At 40.7% G+C, this 25,510-nt stretch overlaps 1 protein-coding gene across 13 annotated transcripts in view; it reads left to right on the forward strand.

Moving 5' to 3' along the window:
• SPATA13 (spermatogenesis associated 13) overlaps positions 1-25,510 on the forward strand; it is a 178,207-nt gene that overhangs the window by 144,485 nt on the left and 8,212 nt on the right. For 8 of the 13 annotated variants that reach the window (XM_086881813.1, XM_086881807.1, XM_086881811.1 and 5 more), the window contains 7 exons: positions 6,424-6,786; positions 9,913-10,057; positions 18,328-18,464; positions 19,036-19,215; positions 20,250-20,435; positions 22,491-22,670; positions 23,355-23,587. In XM_086881813.1, coding sequence (XP_086737939.1) covers positions 6,424-6,786; positions 9,913-10,057; positions 18,328-18,464; positions 19,036-19,215; positions 20,250-20,435; positions 22,491-22,670; positions 23,355-23,587 — 1,424 coding nt within the window. Of the gene's footprint in view, positions 1-6,423; positions 6,787-9,912; positions 10,058-16,073; positions 16,316-18,327; positions 18,465-19,035; positions 19,216-20,249; positions 20,436-22,490; positions 22,671-23,354; positions 23,588-25,510 lie in introns of those variants that run through there. The other 5 variants (XM_086881817.1, XM_023919311.2, XM_086881818.1 and 2 more) reach the window with 2 other exon arrangements.

A 25,510-nucleotide genomic window follows, 5' to 3' on the forward strand; every position in this document is an offset into this window, starting at 1 on the left:
TCTAAAATGAGTGTTTTACCACAGCAGTTTGTATTGCTAATGGGGGTTGCTTTTGCTGTGTCACAGGGCACAGTAAAATATTTTTTCGTTACTAAAATGCATAGTATTTCCTGTGTCTATTCTGTGAGCTTATACTGGTGTAGTGCAGTGGTATTGCTTTAGGGAGTCCCCCTCAGAAGCAACATTTTGCAAATTTTTAAACTGTGGCTCTGGACAAATTTTTTTGGGGGGGGGCAGGGGGTCATCAAAGTGGAAGATAAAAGGCAGGTTTTCCTCCAAGCAGCTAAAACTTAGTTTAAATGTTGGCCACGGTTGTATTTGATTGTTTCTGTTTTGCTTGTCTATATAGGTGTAATTTAAGCATGTGCTTTTTGCAGTTGTTTTATGGATTGTATTTTGCTGTCTTGCAGGCCAAAGGGCTCAAATGGCCCTTGGTATTCTAGGGATAGATAATCAATGCATTTATGTGGGGTCTTCTCAAAGGCTTATTAAAAAGAAAATATGTTGGTGGCAGAGGGATGTAAAGAAAAAGAATATAGTGCAATTTGCATTTAATTAGAAAGGAAGAGATGGAAATTTTCTTGAGTTGGACTGGTTTAATAATTCCAGTTTGCTTGTGATTGAAGATTCAATTACTTAAAGTGTGCTTTCTTCTACAGCAAAAGCAGTCATTTCCATGGTAGCTATTGCTGTGGAATCACTGTTGGATCAATAGGTGGTCACTGGGCTCTCTTAACACTTCAGAATCATTTTATAAAATCTAGAAATTGAATAAATGAATGGCAATAAATTAATTTTCTCTGGGATGGTTTATTTATATAGAGTTTCATAATCTCTGTGTCTGTCGCAACAGTTTGCAAAAAAAAAAGTATTGATCATGACCATGAAACATAAAACAAGCTTTTGACCTCATTTAGTATTGATAAATGGACTTCAACTAATGCTCTCCCAACTGCTATTTATCAACAAGAAAAAGTGCAGCAGTTAGCTTTTATCATTTACCTGGGTGGAGACATGTCCAGACTTTTACTGTGTTAGGTCAAGGTGGTAAAAAAATTTATAGCTGCTAGGTCACAATCCCTTGGCCCTTTTTATGTTTGGTGGCTTGCATAAACTGAAAGGCCAATTCTAATATTACTGCTGAGTTCCTAAGATTTAACAGTAGGATCCCTAAATATATGCAGAAATGTCTATTCTTGATCAAAATACAAAGATACCTACATGACCTAGCACAAATATTGTGATAGTTTCAAGCCTTGTAATTTACAGAACACGACTGACTACCCATCAAAATTTTTCCCTGAGAATATGTAGTAATTGTGTTCCAAAACTTCTCAGCCTATTCAGGTTTTCCTTGTAACTTAGTCAGAATCATCATCTGTTTAATTTATCACACATTTTAATAAATTGCACTTGGAAATTAATATGCATTTTTGTATAGGCATTCTTAGATTTTGATTATTTGTTTTCTTTGGGTTAGAAAGAGGCAGCAGTAGTTAGCAAAATTACGTTTCAGCCAGGCAGCTCAAACATACAGAGATAACAGTATGCAGTTATTGCAACTTACTGTGTAGCTAAGGAAAATAAACAATTCCCACACCCCCCAAAAAAAGAAAAAAACAGCCAAAAAAACCCAAAAAACCGGCAGAAAAAGGAGAAGCAGAGTCAGGATGCTGTTTTCCCTGGAGAAGCAGAAGGAAGGCTGGGAGTCTTTTGCCAAGAGGTCCCTACTTGTGACTTCCTTCTTGTAGATTACCAGGTAGGCAAAATATTTCAGGAGAGAGGTGTCCCCTTATACCTTTGTATTTGTCTGTGAGTGAATGTTATAGAAGATTATTGCATTTGGAGCCTAAAGATAAAATTTTAAAAATCAATAGCAAACAGTAGGGGTTGAAATGCAGATTAGTGGTCAGGGAGCCTCAGTAATGTACACAGCCATCAAGACCTTTATAAAGTGGGGATTTATATTGGCCAAACACATTGACCAAAAAAAAAATAAAAAAAATCACCCAGGACTTGTTTTAACTTTGCTATCATGGTGTCAGCCCTCAAAAGTGTCCCAACAGTAGGAAGCTGACCAGCAGCAGGTTCTGTTGGGTCAGACTTCTAGTTTGGGCTTTCTCTGCAGCAGGGAATGGGGTCAGGTGTAGAGGATAAATGGTTATTCATGGTTTGTGTATCTACATCAGTGAAAGTCCTGCCATCCAATTTCAGGTACTGGCAATTTCTTTGCTATATCACTGATAAAAGTTGCATCCACATAAGCAATATTTTATCACTACTCTACAAATCAGATCTTGTGCTCTTTGGGCAGTGCTTCCTCTGAAATCAGTTCTGAGTGCTGAATTTATCAAAGGTACACAATGGCCTGAGTAATAGTTGGAGAACTGGGCTCTAAAGGCTAAGCTAAGATTTCAGTGATTAAACACCTTATGCTGATGTTGCTTACCTTGATTATTAATGAGTACAGAGAATGCCAATAGCAGTCATGTGCCATTAAATGGAGCAGGGTTGTACCAGTGCCAAGTTGAGCTGAGCGAGATCATGATCAAGTCCTTGAAGTTGCTGTACCTGGATTGGGAAATCAGTCTGGGCCCAGGCATGGGAGGGGTTTGGTCTGGCTGGGCACAGACTCTGTGGTGTAGTTGTTTACCTGGGAGCAGCCTGGGAGAGCTCCCACTGTAGCCTGTTGGGTGTGGTCAGGGGGTCCTGGAGAGCACAGCATTGACAGCACCTGGATGTGGCACCTGGAGTTGAGCCCAACTAAAAATAGCTGTCAAGTGAAGTGAGGGGCAGCTGTCAAACAGCTCGTGGTGAAGCTGCACATTTCTGGAGCAGGAAGTGGGGACCAAGCAGGGTTGCCCACAGCATCAGGGAACATGGTTGTAGCTCCATCTAAACCTACCTGCAATCCCGCTTGACACCTGGTTCCTGCTTGTAGTGCTGCCTGGATGGTCACTCAGTAGGCTTGGCCAATGCCCTTGTTAAGGGGTCCAGCTTGATTCCTGGAACATAAAAGACCCAGCACTGCTGGAGATGTCCTGACAGGCTTCCCTTTGTCCCCAGGGGCTGCTTCTGGATGGCCCAGGCCTCCCATAGGTCCTGTGTCATACCTGCATGATGTGTGGCACGTAGAGATATCTTAGATTCCTTTGAACATTTGAAATGGCCCTGGGTGCTTATGTTCAGGCAATGAAATTTCATCCTAGATTTCTCCTGGCTATGATGACAGCTTTATTATCTAGTTAATGTACAGACAGCTCCATTGCAGAATTAAAATTTAAATGTGGGAATCTGCAGCTAAGAGTGACATATTGGAAGGGAGCAATAGCAAATATAAGTGTAACCTGGATTGAAGTAAATGTTCATTTTAAATGCTTGTATTTGTAGATACACTGTTGTCAGGAATAAGGAAAGCAGTTGAAATACAATGATATAACTAATTTGCTATTGTAGGAATTTAGTTATCCAGATAAAATTAATTCATTTGCATCAGCACAAACAAACAGAGCTGTTCGCATTTGCAGTCTTAGAAGAAACCTATCTGAGTATACAGCCTAAAAGGCAAGATTAATAATCTTGATTGCTAGTATTGTGATCTTGTGCTGTTGCTAGTCTAGCAGGTGTGAATTTCAGAAAATCCAATGTGGAATAATCTTAGATCTTAACTTCTCAGAAATCTCAAAATGCTTTGAAAATTTTGACCAGCACTTACAATGAATGAGCCAGTGCATGAGATTTTGATTTTCATCCTACATGAAGTGCCAGGTATATCTCTACACATCTGTAGATGTTCCCAGTAATAATTGTATAACATCAACCTGCTTTTCACTTATACAAGATTCATTAGGAGAAGGTAATTTGAGGTCAGCAGTGGCACACCAGTATAAAGCCAGTCACAGGTGGAATACAATTGTTTCCTCAGAATTTTTTTCTTAATGTCAAGAGTCACACTTATGCTTAAGTGACTGCAGTACTGGAGCCTATGAGTGGTGTACTGGATATTTTCATTCTTGCCAGTAAGTGGTCACTTGATCAGGTCCTGCTTGAGAAGGCCACTTAGAGGGATGTGAGGTTATCAGTCCAGTTTCCCCTGGTTTTTGCAGTGACAGGATTATGTTTTCTCTTTTAGTATTATTCAGTGCAGTTTATAGATCTAAGACTAAAAACACACATCCTTCAGCATTGTTTGTTGTACAGCAGAGATTAATCTGGCTGTCATTTGGATCAGTACTGTAGGTGGAGTCCTGCAGAACAAATGCAGTCCTCTGCAAATGTTATTGCTCAAGATAAGGGTGTAAGCAGCAGATTATGAGATGACGTGTGACGTGTCCTTCCCTCAGTCTAAAAGTACAGGATCATGGTATGAACTTTGCCTGGCTGGTTATGCAGAGAGTGTGCTCACATTTCTAGCTCTTATGGACAAGACTTCGCGAAAAAAAACAAACATAAAATGACTCTCATGAGCTCCTTTCTCAGTCACTGCATATGTGGAGACCCTTTACCTGTGTCTGATTCTGAGGTAAGAACCTTATTTAACCTGTGACTTTGCTGCTCAGACTTGGAGAGGTTGTGCTTAAGGGACAGCTTTGCTGAAGCTGTGTTAATGCACCAGACGGGCAGTGACTCCTCTGCTTAATTAAATGCACTGTTAAAACTGGTCCTGAACACAAATCTGTAGAGAACCTGAAGTTCTTGCTTGAGTGACAGGTGTCATGCCATAGAAACCAAATTTTTTTAAGTACTCTAATTTAGAATAAGTTTCATGCTACAAGTAAAATAATTGAATGTAAAACAGTGTGTGATATTGATACTTTTTTTCATAATTGCAGTAATCATGTTAAAATATTGACTGTTTAGTAACTCTGCTCATTGGATGAAGTGCTTTCATACCATAGAATTAATCTTAAGCTGTCTTGATTTGTAGTGGCCTGACTTAAAATGGCAGGTGGACAAGAAGGTGACAGAAGATAAATCCTCTGTCACAGACATCTTTGTAAAAGGCTGCTTCTGGGCTGGATCTTTGCTTTGCTTATGCAATATCTGGAATGTCTTCATCTGGTCTGGAACAGCTGAACAAAATATAGTTAGACAAAATTATGCTTTTCTCTTTACTAGCTTTCTCTCTTTCTTTTCTATTTTTATAAAGGAGCTGGGAAAAGCCAGATAAATAAATCAGAAATTTGAGGGAAAAGTGAACATAAATTTTTGTGTACAGATTTTTTTTTCTGGAAAATTGCAAGAATTTTCTAGAAAAAAATTACAACAGTATTACTTTAAATGCATTGAAATGCTTAAAAATGTTCCCTCTACCAACCAAGTATTTCAGCTGAGGTTATTTTATTTACAGACTAGTAATACCACTGCAGTTGTGATACTTGAAGGCATTAACCTCAAAGAGCCAGATGTACTTTTTAATAGGAACAACATGATCATTTTCCAAGCTTCCTATCTAAACCCATCATTTTTTCCTGTGTTTGTGCCATAATATATCTCTGATATAATCTGTATGACTTTAACCTCCCAGAGCATAAGGGAAGAGAGCTTCTCCCTTCCAAACTGGATGAGCTTGCTCACCTAATTCACTCCTGGCTGCAGAATCTCTTGATCCAACCAAGTGGGACTGTGGGAGTGAGTGGTAGGAGGGAGTGTGACTGCCCAGCCTGGTATTAGCTTACAGTTACATGGATCTGCAAGTGGTCAAACTGCAGCCTTGCTGTCCATTTTCATCACTGAGCAGAGGTGAAACAGAGAAGTATCATAGAATGGGTTAGCTTGGAAGGGACCTTAAATATCGTCCAGTCCCAGCCCACTAGCCATGGACAGGGACACCTTTCACTAGACCAGGTTTCTCAGAGCCCAATCCAACCTGGCCTTGAGCATCCACAGCTTCCCTGGGCAACCTGTTCTGGTGCCTCACCACCCTCATGGTCAAGAATGTCTTCATAATATGTAATCTAAACCTGCCTTCTTTCAGTTTAAAATTGTTGTCCCTTGTCTTGTTGTCACAAGCCTTGGTAAAAAGTCAAAAAATACAGTTGAGTTATTTTTATTGGTGTTACCTGTAACATCCAACTTGTGCACAGAAACAAATCCTGTGAGCACAGAGCTATCTTTCCAAGATACTGTTCCTTGAATTCAGTGTTTGTGATAGGAACTGCTGAGGTAATAGGCGAGTTTTTAGTGATATTAGTCTTGTCTGCCAAAGAGGTACTGATTGTTGGGTGTTTACCTTATTCATCACAAGCATTGTGATGTCTCTGCTTTGCAAAGTTATCTCTTCCTGAATTGTCAATTGCATTTGTTGTATTTATGATAACTCCTGTTTTAGACATGTTAAGTTGATCTGTCGTATGACAAACTCACAAATGATTAACTGTCAGAAAATTCCATGGCTTATTTGACTTGTTCACATTTAAAAAGGTTGTTTCTGATGACCACTGGAAGAGGTCCGCGTCCCAGGATGAAGAAAAGGCAGACTCACAAAAGGTCACACCCAGGAAATGGGGCTCTGGAAAAAGATCCCGGCCCAGACCTCTCTCAGACTACGGCCAAATGTCAGTCCGAAGTTTTTCTATACCAGAAGATGCAGTTGCAGTGGAGTCTCAGAAGATAGACTGCACAGATGGAGAAAATCAGCCAGGACTGGCATCTGTTGGTTCTGTGATCCAAAGCAATACTGTAGGCTACCACAGAGGGCGAAAAAGAAGACCCATCTCCGTAATAGGTGGGGTCAATTTCTATGGAGACGATCAAGTAGAAGAGAGAGAAAATCTGCTGACACAAGTAAGATAAAAAGATGTGCTCTGCAAACTGCAAAAGACCCTCTCACTTCCTTATCTCTGTCTTCAGCCTAGAAAATAGAATGGATGCTTCCTTCTCTTCCTTCCCTTTTGTCAAGCTGACGTCATGTACTTAGAATACTGCTTTCCTGGTCACTAATTACTTTCTCTTCTTGCTAAAAATACGGCATGGAACAAACCTGATACTGACTTTGGGATAATCTTTTCTGTGTTATAAATTAATCTGATTTCTTTCTTGGCATGGTCATTATGTCTCATGTTGGTCTATAAGGACTGATTTGTGTGTAAAACAGATGTGTGTTTAGTCTCCTTATAGGGTGTTGGGCCTGAGGAACAGAGTACTACAATCAAACACAATGATAACACATTATCATTGATCATTTCAAATTATCTGAAAGCAGGCCTGTTCAAAAACTGTAGCATTAAAAGTGGTGTTCAAATTCTTGGCTTTGGCATAGCAAAGATACTTAAAACTAATGAAGACATTGCTTGAGAAAATTGGTGATAAATTGGGAAATAAATGAAATTAAGAATTTAAGTAAACTGACAATATGAACACAATGTCTGTCCATGTACTACTAAGTGGATCAGATGAAACAAAGCTAGAAAACCTATAAGCAAGCAGCGTATACTTGAGTAGTACCTATATTTACCATCTCTGTTGTAAAGTAAAAGAGTGAGAAATTAAAAAATTCTGAAAGGTAAAAATTGCTCCTTTCTCCCTGGAGGTATTGCTGAGCAAGTATAATGTGTAGAGGAACTTAGTGTTGTGCAGGTATTTTCTACTTTCCTGGAAAGCTGGAGGACTTCTGCCTAAAGCAATTCTCAAGCTGATATAGTAACAGAAAAAAGAATTAGTATTTGCATCCTCAAAGAAATTTATTCTGGTGGTTATTAGTGAAGTTTGACTTCTGTTAGTCTTTCTCATGCCACTTCATCTCCTGCTGGGAAGTTTAGTGATAGTAAAGTGCTGAAACAATGGCAGGATTTTCAGTTTCCTGTGAAAAACATTTTGTAACATGAACACTGTGTTACTGTGTATTACATACTTTTTCTTTATAAGTCCCTGCTGAAAAAATGCATCTTGATGCAAAACTCCAGCTGAAGCCAATAAGCCTTTTACCCAGGCAAAGACCTTTGTTTCAAATCATGTGTAATTAAGATGTTTTAAAATTAATTCTGTCTCTTAACTTGGAAGGAGAAAAAAAAAAAAAAAGAGGAAAATTATTGTTACAAATTCTAGCCCATCTCACTCAAGATTAATAGATGGATTTCAAGGGACAGTAAGTACTGGTAACTTGCTGTACTGTATAAGGGATTAAACACTCTTCAGGCCCTTCATTTAGTGCTGAAACCAAATTGATCTCTTTTCAAACCTTGTTCGCATCATTTTAATAGTGAAGAAGTATGCACCAAGGAAGCTATTTGAGCTGACTCTTTCCATCCTCCAGTGCTGCCATGAGGGCTTGACTGGGGTTAAATTAACACATTGCTGGATCACTGTGGTCAAGACCAAAACTGTGGAGCATTCCTAACAAGGGCACATTATTAAACCAAATTATGGCCTTCCCAGGACTACCACTGAGTAAGAGCACATCCATGTCTGTCCAGGGAAAGGATCAGGACTGAAGCCTTTTAAGAAAATTTTAGTTGCCCAGAAATAAATAGCCTCTTTTGCTTACTCAGCCAGTTGTTTGCATACAGTAATTGCTGTCACATCTACTAGCTAAACAAATCAGACTTTTTGTGGTGAAGGATCCTGATATACTGATAAGGCACTTAGGAAGGGAGGTTTTAAGATGAGTTTTTCAATGAATCAGTTCCGTACACATTGAGGTTTTTGGCAGTCATAATAAAAAGTAAACTTTCAGCTGGAATGTGAAAAAGGATTCATCAGGCAGGCATATATGCGCTAGAAGTACTTTATGTGAGGGGCTGTCAAAGACTGCTTTTCACACTGGTGATTTTTTTTTTTTCTTTAAAGCTTTGAAAACCCATGGGAATATTTGAAAAGTGCAAAGCTAATTCCCTCTATGCTGTTTTTTGTTTTGGTCTGATGTCTTAGGTGTGAGAAAACATTTCCAAACAATACTGTCATGGGTTTTGTAACAGAGTGTCTAGAGATAGTTCATTAAAAAACCACCCCTCATTAAAAAACCACCCCAATGTTTCAGATTACTTGATAGAAGAACAGTAACTGAGCAATAAGATCTAAAGACAAGTTTCTCTGAAGTTCATGTGCTGAAGACTGATTATTTAATGTTGAATGCTTATGCAAGGTCATTCAGCCTGGCTAATGTGGAGTTGTTCAGGGACAACATAAAATCAGACTCAATTTGCAAATAAAACAGGGGTAAGTTTTCCAATTATAATTCAACAAATGAATGATTTATCCAAAAGAAATGGCTTTGAGATAAAGGTGCAATAAACTTAGTATTACCTCTTTCTTACAAGACTCCTGGGAACTCAAAACAGAGCATCATTTAGACAATTATTATTGTCTTGTTTATTTTACTGACAAGCAATACATTTAACTGGTAAAAGCAGAAATCCACTGCCTCTGCAGAAAACCTGTTCCAGTGTTTTACCATCCTCATCCTAGAAAGCCTTTTCATTAAATTGACCTTCCTTCAGTTGAAAGCTATTCCCCCTTGTCCTTGACTACATGCCATTGTAAAAAGTCCCTCTCCAGCTTTCTTGTAGATCCCCTTGAGTACAGAAAGGCCGTAGTGAAGTCTCCCTGGAGCCTTCTTCTCTAGGCTGAACAACCCCATCTCTCTCAGCATAACCTTCATCAAAGAGGTGCTCCAGCCTTCTGATTGTCTTCAAAAAAGAGTATTACAAGATGAAAATTACAGAGAGTGTCTGACCACAACAGAAGGCTCAGGAGTTTTTAATGTAACAAAGAATTGTAAGGTAATAAAACTTGTTCTGTGATGCTGGTGGACATGGTATGCAGTGTTTAGTCAATGCCACTTCAACATAGGGGATTTTACCGCCTGTGTAATTAACTGGACTATCTGGAGAAAGCTTACTTCATACCTGAGCTTTGCTCAGTGGCACTTGCCTGTAGCTTTACTAATACTTGATTTTCCTGTTTCCTTGGTAGCCTGTGACACGGCCACCCGTTCCAGCACACAAGGTGCCCCCGTACAAGGCTGTTTCAGCCAGGTTCCGGCCACTCACCTTCTCACAAAGTACCCCCATCGGCCTGGACCGGGTGGGACGGAGGCGGCAGATGAGAACATCTAATGGTAAGATGAGTATTTTTAACTTTGTAGATCAGAAAGACACACCCCAGGCTAAGCAAGAATTAGAATATAACATGGAGGATAAAAAGGTGCAAACCAACTCAGTGACAAAGTAATACCCAGCAAAGTTGCTTTGTTTTGTGAATTTCTTATTAGTAGCTGCTGTTCTCATGCAAAACTTCTTTTTTTCACATCTACTCTTTGACATTGCTATGGTTTATTGTTCTGTACCACTTACAAACTTGTATTCTCCACTCTCTCACTCATATGATTGTCTAAAGTTGATGGATTATGAAGGAATTAAGTTCTAATATGCTTAAATTTGTACCTAAACCCTAGCCACACCACACATGTATTTTTAATTTTCTCTTTGCCATGCATTCAGCTTTACTTTGATAGGCAAGCCTTAATTATATAAGGCTTGCTGGTGAGTGTAGCCTAACCAGAACTCTGGTACATGAGGGACAGGCTTTTGGAAAAATTGCCTTTTTGGAAGCACTGCACTTTTAATAGGCTCGCTGATGTGTCCTACATAATTTTGCTGTAATTGTTTACTCTTAGCATGCAATGCTATCTGGAGTTAATAGAAGTAGTTTATTAACTAGTCTAGTAGTAGTGGAACCTTTCCTCACAGGTGGGACCAGAAGAACCTGGGTTAACACCATTTGTGTTCCTTCAGACACTGCCAAAAGTTAGAAATAAAAGCAAAATTCTCACTTTGTATCTTTCACTGTTAATAGTGAACAAAGCACTGTTGAGGACCTTCACCTTGAACCTTCTGGATCAAGGCTTCCCATGACTGAAGTAGGAAACTTAACAAATAGGATTTTCAATGTTTATGAAAATTGCATGTATGTTTACAAGTCAGTAACTTGGCTTCTATGGTTCTTAGCTAAGCTTTAGCTGCAATGACATCCAATTTCTGCCAAAAATGTTTTAACTGTGAATTAGTTTATGTAAGAACGTGTTAAAATTGAATACTCCTGTTTTGAATAGAACATGACAGTTTTTTTCAGGAGGTGCTCTTCAAGAAGCAGACTTGGAAATTTCTAACTATGGCAATAAGAGAGACTTACTCCCTGAGATGAGCTCAGTTGGTTGGAGCATGCTGTTGATAATGCCTAGGCTGTGGGTTTGAGCCCCATATGGGCTATTCACTTAAGGGTTGGACTTGATCTTCGTGGGTCCTTTCCAACTCGGAATATTCTGGAATTCTGAGATAAATTATTGTGCTGGTTTTGACAGCTGGTTTAGGGAACTAAACTCCAAATAAGCCACTACCTTTCCCCCTGCCCCTTCCAGTAATGAAGGGATAATAATGAGAAATTATGAGATTACAAAATACTAAAATCGCAATGACAACAGTGATTTTAGTGTTAATAGCAAAAAGTATGCAAAAAGAGGGTGCTCTACCCACAAAAAAGGGCATTTACCACTGTGAAAAAAACCCCAGCACTTCCTGAAGACAATGCCTGCTGTCGTTTCCACACAGAGGCAATGTAGTTACTATTCCTGCATCTGGGCCACATGGTATTTGGGACATAAAGGAAATATGTCAAGGAGAGCTTTGGCTGCTTAATGTTCTCCCCTACCCCAGTCAGAAAACAGCGAAGAGTAGGACAAGCAAACCCCTCGGAAGTTCGATCATCGCATTATGCCACTCCACCACCTCAGACTGCTCTGCTTTGCTGGTTTGATTCTGCACAGCTGCCTCTGGCACCAATGCTGCTCTAGTTGGGCTCTTCTGGAGTTTAGACTCTGTGTAGCTCAGCTGGGCTTGACTCTGTGTGGCTGTGTCACTCTCTTGCTTTTTCTGAGCGGCATCTCAGACTCATCGTTGCTGTCCGTCAGCACTATGTCTTAAAACAGTGCCCTAAAGAAATAGGAAAGGGACTGACAGTGGTGGAGAGGGGCTGGGTCCACTTGGCTGATCCCAATACCTTCTCCCTGAAGAGATCCGACAAGATGGCAAACTTTGGTTTCCGGTGCCTGCCTACTTCCGCCGAAACCACACCCCCAGTGATGATGTGGGTGGTTTGGAATAAACAGTGCTGAAAGCTTCACAACTTCTCTCTAACCAAGGCAGTCATATACACTCCATTTGTATTTTCCTTTTAATATTTATATTGTGGTAAAAGACTGGGAACTACTTTAAAACCTGTGTCTGCAGTGTGTTGTGCTGCATGCTCCTTAGTACACTTCATGAGTTCAGATCAGGCACTGAGGTAAATTAGACATCGAATGCTGTGACTCTTGCTGAGATTATACAAGTGGTGTCAGTCCCTGATTCCAGAAGGACCACTCACAGAATAACAGGTCTGCCATAATGTAGTTTGTGAAAAAAAGAGGCTCTTTTTTTATCACAGAGTAGGAATAAATTTTTCTAATTTTTTTTTCTACTTTTAGTTATCCTTTCCAATTCATATTTGTAAACCACATGAAATAGTATTAGTTACCTAGACAACTGCCTGAGAACAATATCTCCCCAGGTGTTTAGGTTTTGAGTAACTGATCTTCTAAAGGTAAGCATCAGGATGACAAATACACAAACCAAAATTTCCGCCACTTTTAAGGACAATGAAGCGAAAGCAACCTTGATTATGTTAGATGTGACTTTTATGAGACCTTACAATAACCACAGAAGTGGAGCAGGAAAGGTTTCTGAAATCAAAACTCTGAAGGCAAGTGGGGAGGGACTTCATCATGGACTTCACAGTTTGCAAGCAGTTGCAAAGATATTTTAAGTAGCTCCAGAAGAAAATATTAAAGTGACTAGTGTCACACATTCTGATCTCTTTCCTTTTTTCTCTTAAATCACAAGGCACTTCCTTGTCTTTGAACATGTGGGAGTTTTTTGTTTGCTCATGCACAGTGAAATTTGATAGCACAAAAGCCCTTTATTGTAGAAAGTAATTCTAACCCCAAGCACAGAAAACCAATGGTATCTTTAATTACTTGCTAAAAGCTAAGACATTACATGCTTTCTTCTTATAGCAATGGCAGATAAAAGTGGAGATGTAAATTTTTAGAAAAACAGAGGTTTCAAGACAGCGAATCATCATCTGTAGGAAGCAGAGCAAGAATCATACAACACAAGGGAAACTGCCCATGTGATTTACATTGCTACTGTTGCACTTGAAGGGTTACAAGTTTTAAATTATATTAAATAGGTTGCCTATTTGTCACTGCAGAGGAATTTTTATACTCATCTTAAAAACGAACCCATCTGTTTTTGCATATATTTGTGTGGGACTAGAATTTGACCTGTGTGGAGCACAGCTCAGGAATGACTTAGGAGAGTGGTTGGTTTTCTTAAAGAGAGAGCTCATGAGTGGAATCAGATGTTTAGTGTCTGCACAAATGATGTGGGAAGGGAGGTATAAAATGAAATGGTAATTCTTGCTGGTGTGCTGAATTATTCACAGTGGTAAAAGTGAGACATGAGGCACTGCACAGGCGTCAGGTGTTGGTCAAGTCAAGGTAACTCATGTGGAGGAGGAAAAGAGCCTGATGTGCTTACAGAAGGATGGACTTTGAACTGGATATTGCCGTTCAGGCAGAGATCTTGCAGTCTTAGGAGACATTTACAGAATCAGTGCAGTGCATAGTAACAGTCAAAACAGTAAATAAAAGGGCAGGAGTTTGTAAGAAATGAATAGAGAATAAAACAGAAGGCCCAATTGTGCCACTGGTGTGTGGGGGCCATCTCCCCGTTCCTTTCCATCCCAAAAGGCATTTTTTACAGGGGACGATACAGAGAAAAGCAGAAGGACAAGAAAATCGACCCTGTGTGTGTCTCTGAGAGGAGTGATTAATGTGGCTTGGGCTCTGCAACATGGAAAAAAGGACAATAGGAGAATAAAAGTCTGTTTGGCATAGGAAAAATGAACAGATAATAGTTATTGTTTCAAATAATTTAAGAACTGAAGGGCACCAAATGAAATCACCAGAGAGCAAGCTCAAAATAAAAGATATTTTCCACAGTCTGTAAAATTAAACCATGAAACTAATTGCTACACATTGTATTTCACATCCCAACAGTTAAAAAAATTCAGAAAGTGGTTTGAAAAATCCAGTTCATTAAACACAAAGATATAATTTCTGCCCCAGGAGGGATCTGACTGATCTGCAGATAACTGGAATTTAGAGAAGTACATCAGAACAGTGTCATCACACGCCTCATCTATTTTTATGTTCCTCCCTAGGCATCTGCTACTGGCTGTTGTCAGAGAAGTGGTTGGGGGTGACCTGTGGTCTGCCCCAGGATGGAGGGTTCTACGATACCAGAGTATTTCTAGAATTGAATTTTCTTGTGCTACCCACAGCCTTTTTAGGGTGCTCTGTGCAGTGGTTAAGCCAGCTCAGCATGGATTTGGACAAGGTCACTGTGGACTGCCACTACAAAGGGCAGCATGTGCCTCCTCCTGTCCCTGGCTGATCTACAAGGAAATGAAGCCACCACCACCTTACCACAAATGAGTACTTTGGTGGTGGTTCAGTTTGCCAGATGTGCCCATGAAAAGGAGGGAGAGAAGCCCCCCTCTCCATCCCAGCAGCATCCCACAGGGGCATTAGGTTAGTCATTGAGCAAAAGCACACCGTCTGTTCCTTTCTGCAAAAATCAGACCGAAAGAATTTTGGGCTGTTTTTCAGAAGTTTTTATTAAACTGTCTTGTAAAAGAGCTGTGTGGGGTTTGAACTGGTTTTCCTCTGGCAGCTGAACTGTTTTTCCCTGATGGGCAGGGGTTTGACATGGCAAAGAGCTTGTGCTCTGGCTTGATTAAAAGCGTGAAATTTTCACTTGCAAGTCCCAGGATCCATCAGTGCTTCAGTGTCGTCCATGTCACTTCTGTTTGCCAGCTTGCTTTTTTTTTAATGGTTTATGCCAAGAGAAACATTGTGTATGAAGATCTTATGTAGTAGCTTGTTTGTATTGTCCTATCCAACTAGAGGCCTTGCAGCAAGAAATAATAGGGAAGTTTGAGAGATTTGGAAGATGATTTCTGTCAGTCTCCCATGCAGCGCAGCACAAATAGGATTTTTGCTGGAAAACGGCATTAATATTGCAGGACGATGTTTGGCCCCTTTCCTTCTCTGTCTGAGGCAGCACTGGGGAAAACCATGTGATTTCAGTGGGTGTTGAGAAGTTGCTAAGTGCAGAAATGCCTCCAGGGTTTTGTGTACACATCCCTGGAGGAGGCAGTCCCCAGTTACAGGACAGGCTCAGCTGAGCAACAGTTTTCAGGTAAAGAAGAAGCCACTAAGTTTTTGGGGCTTTCCAAACTGTAGGCATAGCAGTGTGTACAGACATAGGATCCATCAGGCTTTGCACTCTCCTGATGGGAACTGCTCCTGCCTTTGCTTCCAGTGCATGGACTGATCCAGCTTCACTGCGGGAGGACACAGATGCAAGGGTGAATGCTGGCCCACGGTGAATGAATGAGGTTGTGTTCTGGCTGGCTCAGACCTAGAGAAAGATGGATGGTTTGAGTGCTTTCCTGCTTTATTCCCTATTTCATAGAGCAGCTGAATTAAGTTTGTAGTATCAGTGAGAAAATGTCTCCTCCCCTGTTTTCCTGGGAGCAGTCTGCTGCAGCCTTAACACTTGTGCTGCTTGTGCCCTAAAAAATGATCCACTGTTTGTCTGTGGAGCAAGTGAAATTGTGCAAAAAATACCTTAATTGTTTGCTTCTACTGGAATTTTAGCTGGTATAGTATGACAAAGACCGATACTCTGAAGAGTGTTGTAATACAAGGAACTCCCAACTCCCATCCAAATAATCTCTCCCTCTGGATTGCAGTCATTTGAATATAGATCGAAATCGCATTTAGCTGCTTTAATGAAAAACAAATGCACTCCCTGGCTTGCTCTGTTCACGATGTTCAGGCTCTGTGGGAGCGGTCTGAGCGGCTGCAGGCGCAGCGCAGCCAGGGCCAGGCACAGCCAGGTTTTTGTTTCTTTTCTGGAACTTCCTCCCTAAGGGCACCCCATGATGTCAGAGAGCCGGGAGCTCTCGGCAGCCAGGCTGAGCGGCTGAGGGCGCCGCTGGCAGTTCCCAGCCGGCCTCGGCCTCAGAGGCACCGCCGGGAGCTGAAGGCAGCTGACAGCCTGTTCCTCCGAGCTGTGGGTAGCTCAGAGCCTCTTGTGAGCCTCCACCAGCCCTGTAGGACTCAGCATCATCACCTGTTAGAGGTCTGACGGCAGCATGGTAGCCAGGGGGGCAATGGCACGCTTTTGGAGTCTGGAGAGCCTTCAGATGGGTACGTGTGAGTACAACATGCTCGCTCTTGCTTTTCTCGCGGTGTTTTTCGATTGAACTGGTAAACTGTGGCAGTCAGGGGGCCTGAGTCTGATGATACTTACTCTCTGTCATGTGGGCACCTGCAGTACTGGTGAAAAGCTGCTAGGAGATCTGCATCAGTCCCAGGCTGTCTTTTAAGTTTTTTGTGACCAGGAAAGCACACCCCTCCCTCTGGTATTTCTGTCTGTATACAATAGACAAAAAGATGCAGAATGCAAGATTTCACTTGATTATACTCTACAAAGTCAATGTAAGCTTGTTCATTTGGTACAGAATAACAAAACAGCTTTCTGTCCCAAAATTGTAGTTTTTTTTTGTCTGGAATCAAATGAATTGGGTTATTTTGAAGTGCTATTATTACTGCAACAACCCCACAGGCAATACAGAGAGTACAGTGGAAATGTATAAAGGATCACTGGGATTAATTTTTTTGATTTTGCTTTATAAGATAAAAACTGATTTAATGACATATTTACTTGCAGATTTTTTAATAAAGTATTTTCAGTAAGTTTTGCAAGATGTATTTAAAAAGTTAATCAGTGCTCAGATTAAAGAGTTTGTAGGGGAAAAAAAATGTTGATTTTTTTAAATGGGAGTTCTGCATCCTTCCTGCTTAGGCAGATTATACTGTTAATGTGAATGTATATTTAAAATGCTAGGGAGTAGAAGAGAATGGTTAATAGCCATGTTCTATTGTATCAAGACTGTGCCATATTTTTCCATTTTTAATGGAAAGAAAAATCTTGAAAGTTTTTTAATGAATCTGTGTGGAGATCTGCTTTGATCTCTCTGGCAAATTAATGCTCAAATGAGCAAAGATGCTGGTGATGGTATGTGTGCCCTGAAGAGGGGGTTGCGGTATTTCTCCCTCTAATGTAAATAGCAGATGGCAACAGAGTGCCTGGTGATAGTAGGTGCATGGAGTAAAGCCAGGAGTGGTCTCTTTGTGACTCTCATCCATTCAGAGCCCAGATCTCAGCTGACAGCCAGTACCCAGGTCTGAAGCACAGTAGAGAAGAGGCAATGTCAGGATTCTGCTGCTCAGCCTTGCTGCTTTTTGGAATTGGCAGGTTCAGTAATTCTGTTTAAATGTCCCTTCCCAGGCACCCAGGAGTAAGAGCTGCTCTGTTGACTGTGTGGCAAATTACTTGGGATACATTAACCTTTAGCAAAGAAGTTCAGTGCTAGCAACCTATTCTGAATTTGGCTTATTACATTTTAATGCATTTTTGAGCACTGTATGATCTTCAGACTCTCTAGTTCACAGCTTGGACTTGCCAGAAGAATAAATCTTTAAGGATAAATTAACAAGGACCAGAGAGTGCACTCAAGCACGGGGCTACTGGTCATGAATGCTTCCTGATCCTGGGTGGTTTGAACGTAACAGGCGGCTTTGAAAGGCAAGCCCGCTTGGACACAGTCCAGCACTGAGCAGTGCATGGGAGAGGTGGCAGCAGCCAGCGCAGAGCTGGGGCTGCACGAGGGCTGCCCACTCCTCTCACGGGTACCACCCAAACCATGGGAACCACTGCGTCCTTATGTCCCTGCAGGGGATGTGACGGTGTGAGGGCACCGGGCCTGGGGGTCACAGTGTCCCCACTGACTGCTGGGGGCTGCCTGGGCTCTCTTATCTGCCACCTGGGAAATTGCACCGGGGCCTTCCTTCTGATACAGATCATTTAAGGTTTCCTCTGGGAAAAAATAAGTAAGGAATTGTTGTAGTTCCGAGGTTTTTGCGTACAGAAGTTTCTCAGTTTTATCAGCTGCTAAAAGAGAAAATTCCAAAGAAGAGTAAAATGTTTTTAGTGACGGGAAGGTGGTTTTCCTGAGAGCTCTGCTGCCCACCACTTCTGCTGTTATTGTTTTATTCGTGTCAACAAAGGCAATTTCTCAGCAATTCCTCTTGCATTGTTGTCTTTCTTTGAATCATAAAAAATGATGAAGCAAACAGCTGTTGCACTTTTGTTTTAGTTGCTGCAGATGGTGGGACTGAATCTTCAGCCTTAGTGGATGACAATGGCAGTGAGGAAGATTACAGCTTCGAGGAGCTCTGCCAAGCTGCTCCCAGGTACCTGCAGCCCGGAGGGGAACAGCTTGCAATTAATGAGGTAATGTCCGGGGCTTTGCCTTGCTGGAGTGACAGGACAGGGATGACAGGGATGGGGGATGTGGAGGGATGTTTTCCACTGTCTGAGATTTCATAGTCATTAAAAATTCAATGGCAGTAGCTAGTTTCTTTGGGAGGCATTTTTGTTTGCTCAGTGGTAAATACCCTTCTGTGGGTGAAACTTTCTTTTGTGGACTCTTTTACTAGCATTGTTGTGGCTATTGTGGTTTTTCAGTAAATTGTGATTCCTTCTATAATCTCTCCTAGTGTTTCCTCCACTGTAGGAAGGGAGTGGGGGAAAGAGGACAGTTTGAGTTGGTTTAATTTTCCCTCTGGGTTTTAAACCATCACAGACTGTAACTGTTACCCTGTGTAAGTGATCTGGAGCAGGAGTGTAATTGTTTTCACCAATGAGTATGTGCATAGATTTCTGAAAACCTGAAATTTTAGTTTTATCCTGTAACAGGAGTAATAGTAGGCAATCTGATGAGTTATGTTCATCTCTTTGTAGTTTATGAACACTTCATATCTTGTCTTCTGTCCTTCACTATCTCATTTTCTTCCTATCTTAGCTGATAAGCGATGGCACCATTGTCTATGCAGAGGCTCTGTGGGACCATGTCACTATGGATGATCAAGAGCTGGGCTTCAAAGCTGGAGATGTCATTAGAGTTCTAGAAGCTTCCAACAAAGACTGGTGGTGGGGAAGAAATGAGGACAAGGAAGCCTGGTTCCCAGCCAGCTTTGTCAGGGTGAGTAAATCTTTTGCTTCTTGTTTTTGCACCATTGCAAGATTCCTAGGAGAGTGCAACAGTTGTCATGGCATTACATTTCACACCTGATCCTCAGCACGTTTATAGCTGAACATCAGTGGTGTAACCCTTAAGGACTTCACAAGGGAAAAAGCAGTAGAGAATCACACCTAAGATCCCTTAGCTCCTCTGACAACTTCTCTTCTCTCTTCTTTGTTTATAACCAAAGGAATTTTTCAAACAAGAAATTCAAACAAGAGCAGAAAGGTCAACCAGAAAGTCAGTGTATACAGAGAGGGCACAATAGTTCTTGTAAGGGTTGGAGAGAGCTATGCTGCAGGGTTTTCTTGGTAAAATAGGGGCTTAATTTATTATCAATGACATTGTGCAGAAATCTGGTTCACAGCATGAACTCCACAGTCAGAACTCACCCAGATTAATGACAGTATAACTCTCAGAAGGTAAAAAATTGAACTGTGTTTTGGAAAATAATTTTAACTCTCCTTTTGAGAACCTGTAGGGAAACGTTGGCCACACTGCATGAAGTACTACATACACAAAGTGTGGCAGGTGGTTCCTCCCTTTCCCCTTCCTACATCTCTCGATAACACGGGTACTCAGAAGTCAAAAAAAGGAGGTGCTGCTATCTACATCATACAGATGGGACACAGGGAAACTATTTAAAAGTGGTTGAGTGTCTACTTTTGTAATTTTTACCCTTATGCTAACTTTGCCAAACACATCAACTATTAGTAAGGGTCAGAAATAAGATTAACTCTGAAGAGAACATGAACAACACAACATGGTCTCTCTCTAAGGTTGAAAGTCATGTATTTAATCAGACAGAATTCTCAACACTTTATTTGAATATGTAGTGAGCACAGTGAGATAAATCCTGTTCTGAAGCCCCCTTTGTAAGGTAAGAATATGTCTGTATCCACTCTTCTCTAAGTTAAAAGAAGTTTGTAACAGTTTTACCACATTTTGTGAAACTTTCTGCTTCACTCTAATTGCTTTGTTTGTTCTGGCTGCAGCTGCGAGTTAATCAGGAAGAAGTGCCAGAAAATTGTAGTAATATCCAGGACGAAGAACAAGATTCAGATATTAGCAAGCATCGCCAGAAAATAGCTGAAAACAGGGATCAGATGAGAACCAACGTTATACAGGAAATTATGAAAACAGAACGGGTCTATATCAAGCATCTCAAGGACATCTGTGAGGTACATGCTTTAACCTGAGGGCGTTCTGCTGACCTAATGAGAACAAATCATTCCATATAAGTTGAGAACCACAGTGGTTTCTCATATCAAAATACTCCCAAAATTGCGCTTCTGATGCTGTCTGTCAGATTCTTTGTTTCCTCTTACGGCTTTCCTCTCTGATGATTGCCATGAGCCATTGCTTCCTTTCTTTTTAAAAAACTTCCATTTTTGACAGCAAAAAAGTGTCTCTCTGACTGCTATTTCCATAATAAATGAGAGAAGGAAGTCTAATTTATTTAGAGCTTTTTGCCACTGTATAGAAAACATTGAGTAACTGTAGTAAAATAATTTACATTTCAGTGACAAAACTTCTTGGAAGTAACTTGGAAAGAGTATTTGCTAAGTGTTTTTTTCCCTGTTTTCTCAAGCAAGGAGAATTTTACTGGCTGCTTAGGAGCTATGAAGAAATCTAGGTGTGTTTTAGATCTACCTTGCTTGTTTGAACCATAAAATGGGGGTGATTTTCTGCATTTTTTCTAGATATTTGTTGGAGGCTCACACTCCAGAAAAGAAGCTTCTTAATATTTTTCACTGAAGTCTGCCTCTTCTGACTTGAGATGTGATGCATTTGACTTGTATTTGACTTGTCTTTATGGTTTGCATCCAGAATGGTGCTAAGGAACCTACAGAAATATTCTTTGTAGCCTTAGTTTGCTAGGTCTGTCCTTGTATTTGTCATGCTGTCATCCTTTAGTCCACCCTTACCAATAGATTATTTCATTCACAGCAAAGTAGACAAGGCAGCAGTATGTTTTGATTTCTTTTTTTTCCATTTTAGATCAGGCCTTTTTTATGTATCTTGAAGACAGAAAAAAGGGAGAGAAAGGAAAAAAAATTGGTTACTAACTGGCTAATTTTAAAACATTAATTGTAAATTTTGTAATTTATATTCATTATTTACTCAAGCTAGTAAGATTGATTGCATGCATGAAAGATCAAGGAAGAATTTGTACTCTCTGCTGTGTTGCTGACATGGTTAGCTGAGTTCTAGGACATGACTCTCATATTTTACTGACCTGTTAAGGCTTAGGCATTTATTAATTAATTTTCTCTAATACATTTATCCCATACCTGATTTCTAATATTTGGCAGGCTTCTGAATTTAGTACAAGAGACCAAGCACACATTTGCCAAGAAGAGAAGTAATGGGCCATGCTCAACATGTAGGGTAGAGATAGTGTGCTGTCCTCAGAGTGAATCTGTAGGGTGGTGCAAGTAGGACATAAGGCTGAAAATACACTCAAGTTAGACTAAACCAGAAAAGTTACACAGATAGTAACCCAAATTTGCAAGCTCAGCCCTAGAATGAATCACTTAGGCTGGTTGCAGCCAGGATCATGAAGCTAGAGTATACCCATAAAACATGTTTTACATTCACAAAGTGTCTGCAGTCCACATTACAGGAGCCACACAGGAATTAGCTTTCCTTGTTTGTGCAGTAGGAAATGCGGTAGCTGGCTTGCAGTGCAGCCAGTGCACAGCTCTCAGAGCAGATGGCTGTGGAGGAGACAAGAATATTCCTAACTGTGCCAGCAGCAGTGAGTGTTGCTTCCTGGTAAACCTCACAAGAGCAACTGCAAGGTTATTTCAGCTGTCTGCTCCCAAAGCTGTTTTCGGGAGGCCTGCCTGACAGCAGCCAAATTGAGGAGCCTGGCAGATATCCCCCATCACATCAGTTAACCTTTGCAGTCCCTGAGCCCTGGTGCCATAGCTGCTGTGAGACTGTGAACACAGCCGCTATTCCTGGAGGTTCAGTCCCTGCAGTGTACTAGTAACAGGGAGGTGCCAGTGGGCTTTACACTCGAGAGGTTCCCTGGTTCACTTGGGGTATCCCAAGGATCCACATGTGAACATCTCAGATGCAAATCTGAACTTGTGCTTCTGTGTGTAGGGGGCTGGGAAACCACTTCCTTGCCTGGAGACCACAGGGGTCTTGCCAGCTCAAATGATTTTGTTCAGGGTAGGACCTGTCTCACATCCTCAGACTAAGGAGTGTTTTTTATTTCATTTCAGGGTTACATTCGGCAGTGTCGCAAACATACAGGAATGTTCACCACAGCTCAGTTAAGCACCATTTTTGGAAATATTGAAGATATTTACAAGTTCCAAAGGAAGTTTCTGAAGGATCTTGAGAAACAGTACAACAAAGAAGAACCTCATCTAAGTGAAATAGGGTCATGTTTTCTTCAACATGTAGGTTGAAAAAGTTGATTTTATGTATGAAATTAACAAAATATGATAATCAAAAGGCAATTTACCATATTTGGAGGGGATTTTACTAACAAGTGCTCCTTAAATACTAAAGGGGGAGCATTTTAGAATGTAAATTAACTTGCAATTAATTAAATATTTGTTTTAGATTTCTCCTCATCTTTAGCAATCACGTAATTTTGTAAACAGTTTTAAGTTTCCTTGTCAAAACTTTAATGATCACACATGAGCACTAGATTATTTGCAGTAATCTCATTTTCAGCATGCAAAAACTTCATAAAGACATTAAGGAAGGTAGGTAGTGGGGAGATAGGCTGTGAGTTCTCGATAGAGACTTGCTAATAGAGACTACAGCTGTCTTCCCCAAAGAAAAATACTTACTAAAATGGGTTTGATTATCCTTATTCAAGGAGAGACCTTAACTTCTGTGTTCTGATGAAGAAGGGTACATAGTTTTGACAGCTACAAAGTAGATTAATGCATACTTGCAAGGCTGATCAGCCTGGAAACAATGTGGAAATGGATTACTTAATCTAATCTAATTACTTAATCTACTACTTAATCTAATTAATCTGATTATATATAATCGATATTAAAAATATAGCTTTTCTCCTTTATAGACAAATACTTTAATAAAGTTGTAACTTTTTTTTTTTTTTTTAATAGCAAGAAGGCTTTGCTATTTATTCAGAGTATTGTAACAATCATCCCAGTGCCTGCATTGAACTCTCCAAACTGATGAAGCAGGGAAAATACCGCCACTTCTTTGAGGCCTGTCGCTTGCTTCAGCAGATGATTGACATTGCCATTGATGGTTTTCTGCTCACTCCTGTTCAGAAAATCTGCAAATATCCTCTGCAGCTTGCAGAATTGCTCAAATACACCACTCAGGAGCACAGGTGAGAGAACTAAAATAACAAATTCTGTAACAGTAATAACACCTAATTACTCAAATTTTCTGGGTGACACAACAGTGAAGCTTTTGAGATGAGGAACAAAACTGCCATGGACCACACTAAACAGGGCATCTTGGAACCATCACAGTCTATCACAGAAACATTTTCTGAAAATGCAGCACAAGGGACTGAGAGAATGCAAGACACAATGAGGAGGAGTAAGTCAAAGAGGGAGAAGGAAAAGAAGATGGTGTTTAAATAGGATACAGGGAGGAATGTGTAATTCAGAGTGAAAAAAAAGCCAATGTGTCAAAAGAAATCAAGAAGGAAATCCAAAGAAGAAGAGGGAAAGAGTCAGAGAAGTTGTGGATGTAAGAAAAAGTAAAGAGTACCTTAGGGAAAAAACACAACTTGAGCAAGTTTGGAGTTAATTTGTTTTAGAAACTTAGTAGTAATAAACATTACCTTAATTGGCAGTAAAGTACAGATATTAGATTTTCAGTTGGCATAAATAAAAATTGAATTGCAAATTATTAGCCTTCCTGGTATACCCCCTGCCCTGATTAAATCTTTGACTAAATTAAGATTTTATCTATATATGTCTGTCTTTTTACCCTGTATAATTGCAAGAAGAATATTCCATTGTGACCCCTGTGCTCAAAGTCCAAATGCAGCCTGAAGCAATGCTTCCTTGGCCAGAGTCAGTAGTTTAACCTTGAGAAAACTCCCCTTGGAGACCACAGGATTTTTGCCAGGGGCAAAATACGAGGTGTGTAAAGCACTGACGTTTAGATGTGAAATGTGTCTATTCAGTTCAGTTCAGTGACTACCTGGGAAGTGCTGCAGTAACAATGACTAACAAGTTTCTCCTTCACTGCTACTAATTTTAGAAAGGTTATTCTGTGAGCTATTAAACCTGCAGATAAAGTGACAGCGAGGTCTTGCCACCTTCCACCCTAGTACCTGTTTTCTTCTTGTGTGGCACAGCATCCAGAGATGCCTTCAAGCACAGAGGGGTGCCTACTGTGCAGAGATGCTCACAAACATGCAGGCCTACCCACACATGGAGCCTTGGGAAAGCTCCAGCCAGCTGGGGGTTTTGGTAGCATATTGCTTTCATAAAAAAATTGTAATTCCAATATGAAAAGCCTGCTCTGAAGGCAAAAAGTTGTGTAGCAAGTGTGGAATAAGTACCAACAGAGAAAAAAGGAACTGAGATAAAGAAGGGCAAGTGTAGTAGTATGGATATCATGTGGTCACCCTGTGGGACATCTCCCTGACATTAGTAGGGTACTGTTATTGTTAATCTCACTTTCTGTATTCAGTGTGGCAGAATAGAGTTTCCACAGATAAAAATAAAGAGAGGAGAGAATGTACACATTCAGAAGGGAAGCACATCCATCAGCAGCAGCCAATGAAAATTGGAACTGAGACAGAAGCAGATAAAAAGGACAGCAAGGCTAAACCCTTGGCAGGATTTACTTCTGGTTCATGCTGTTGGCTCTGGCTCCCTTTTCTGCAAGAGGCATTCTGATAAAAGAGGGAAAACAGCTGCTCTGCTGGGACTCCTTTGGCAAGAAATATGTCTCTTCCCTTCTGTCTTCTGAGAGACTTCATTCGATGAAGGTGAAGGAGTGATGAATGCTATTCAGAGGAGGAAAAAAAGATTGCCTGCAAGCTTGGGGAGATCTGTAGGCATGTTGGGAGCTCAGGAAAGGAGGAGAGAAGAGCATTGGAAGAAGGACAGGAGGATTGGCTGGAGGTTTGGTCTGAGTTGATTGCATTAGTCCTGAAGCAGGAAGAGGCAGTTTGCCATCATGGCTCTCACACATTTGTCCCATGGAAATGGGATTCTTTCTTCATATTGTCTCCATTAATTCCTCTCTCTGGTGTTCTTGTGTTCCTCTCTCATCCTGTGGGGGGTTG

The sequence above is a fragment of the Cyanistes caeruleus genome, chromosome 3 (assembly GCF_971803275.1).
Source record: "Cyanistes caeruleus chromosome 3, bCyaCae1.hap1.1, whole genome shotgun sequence".
NCBI classification, from domain to species: domain Eukaryota; kingdom Metazoa; phylum Chordata; class Aves; order Passeriformes; family Paridae; genus Cyanistes; species Cyanistes caeruleus.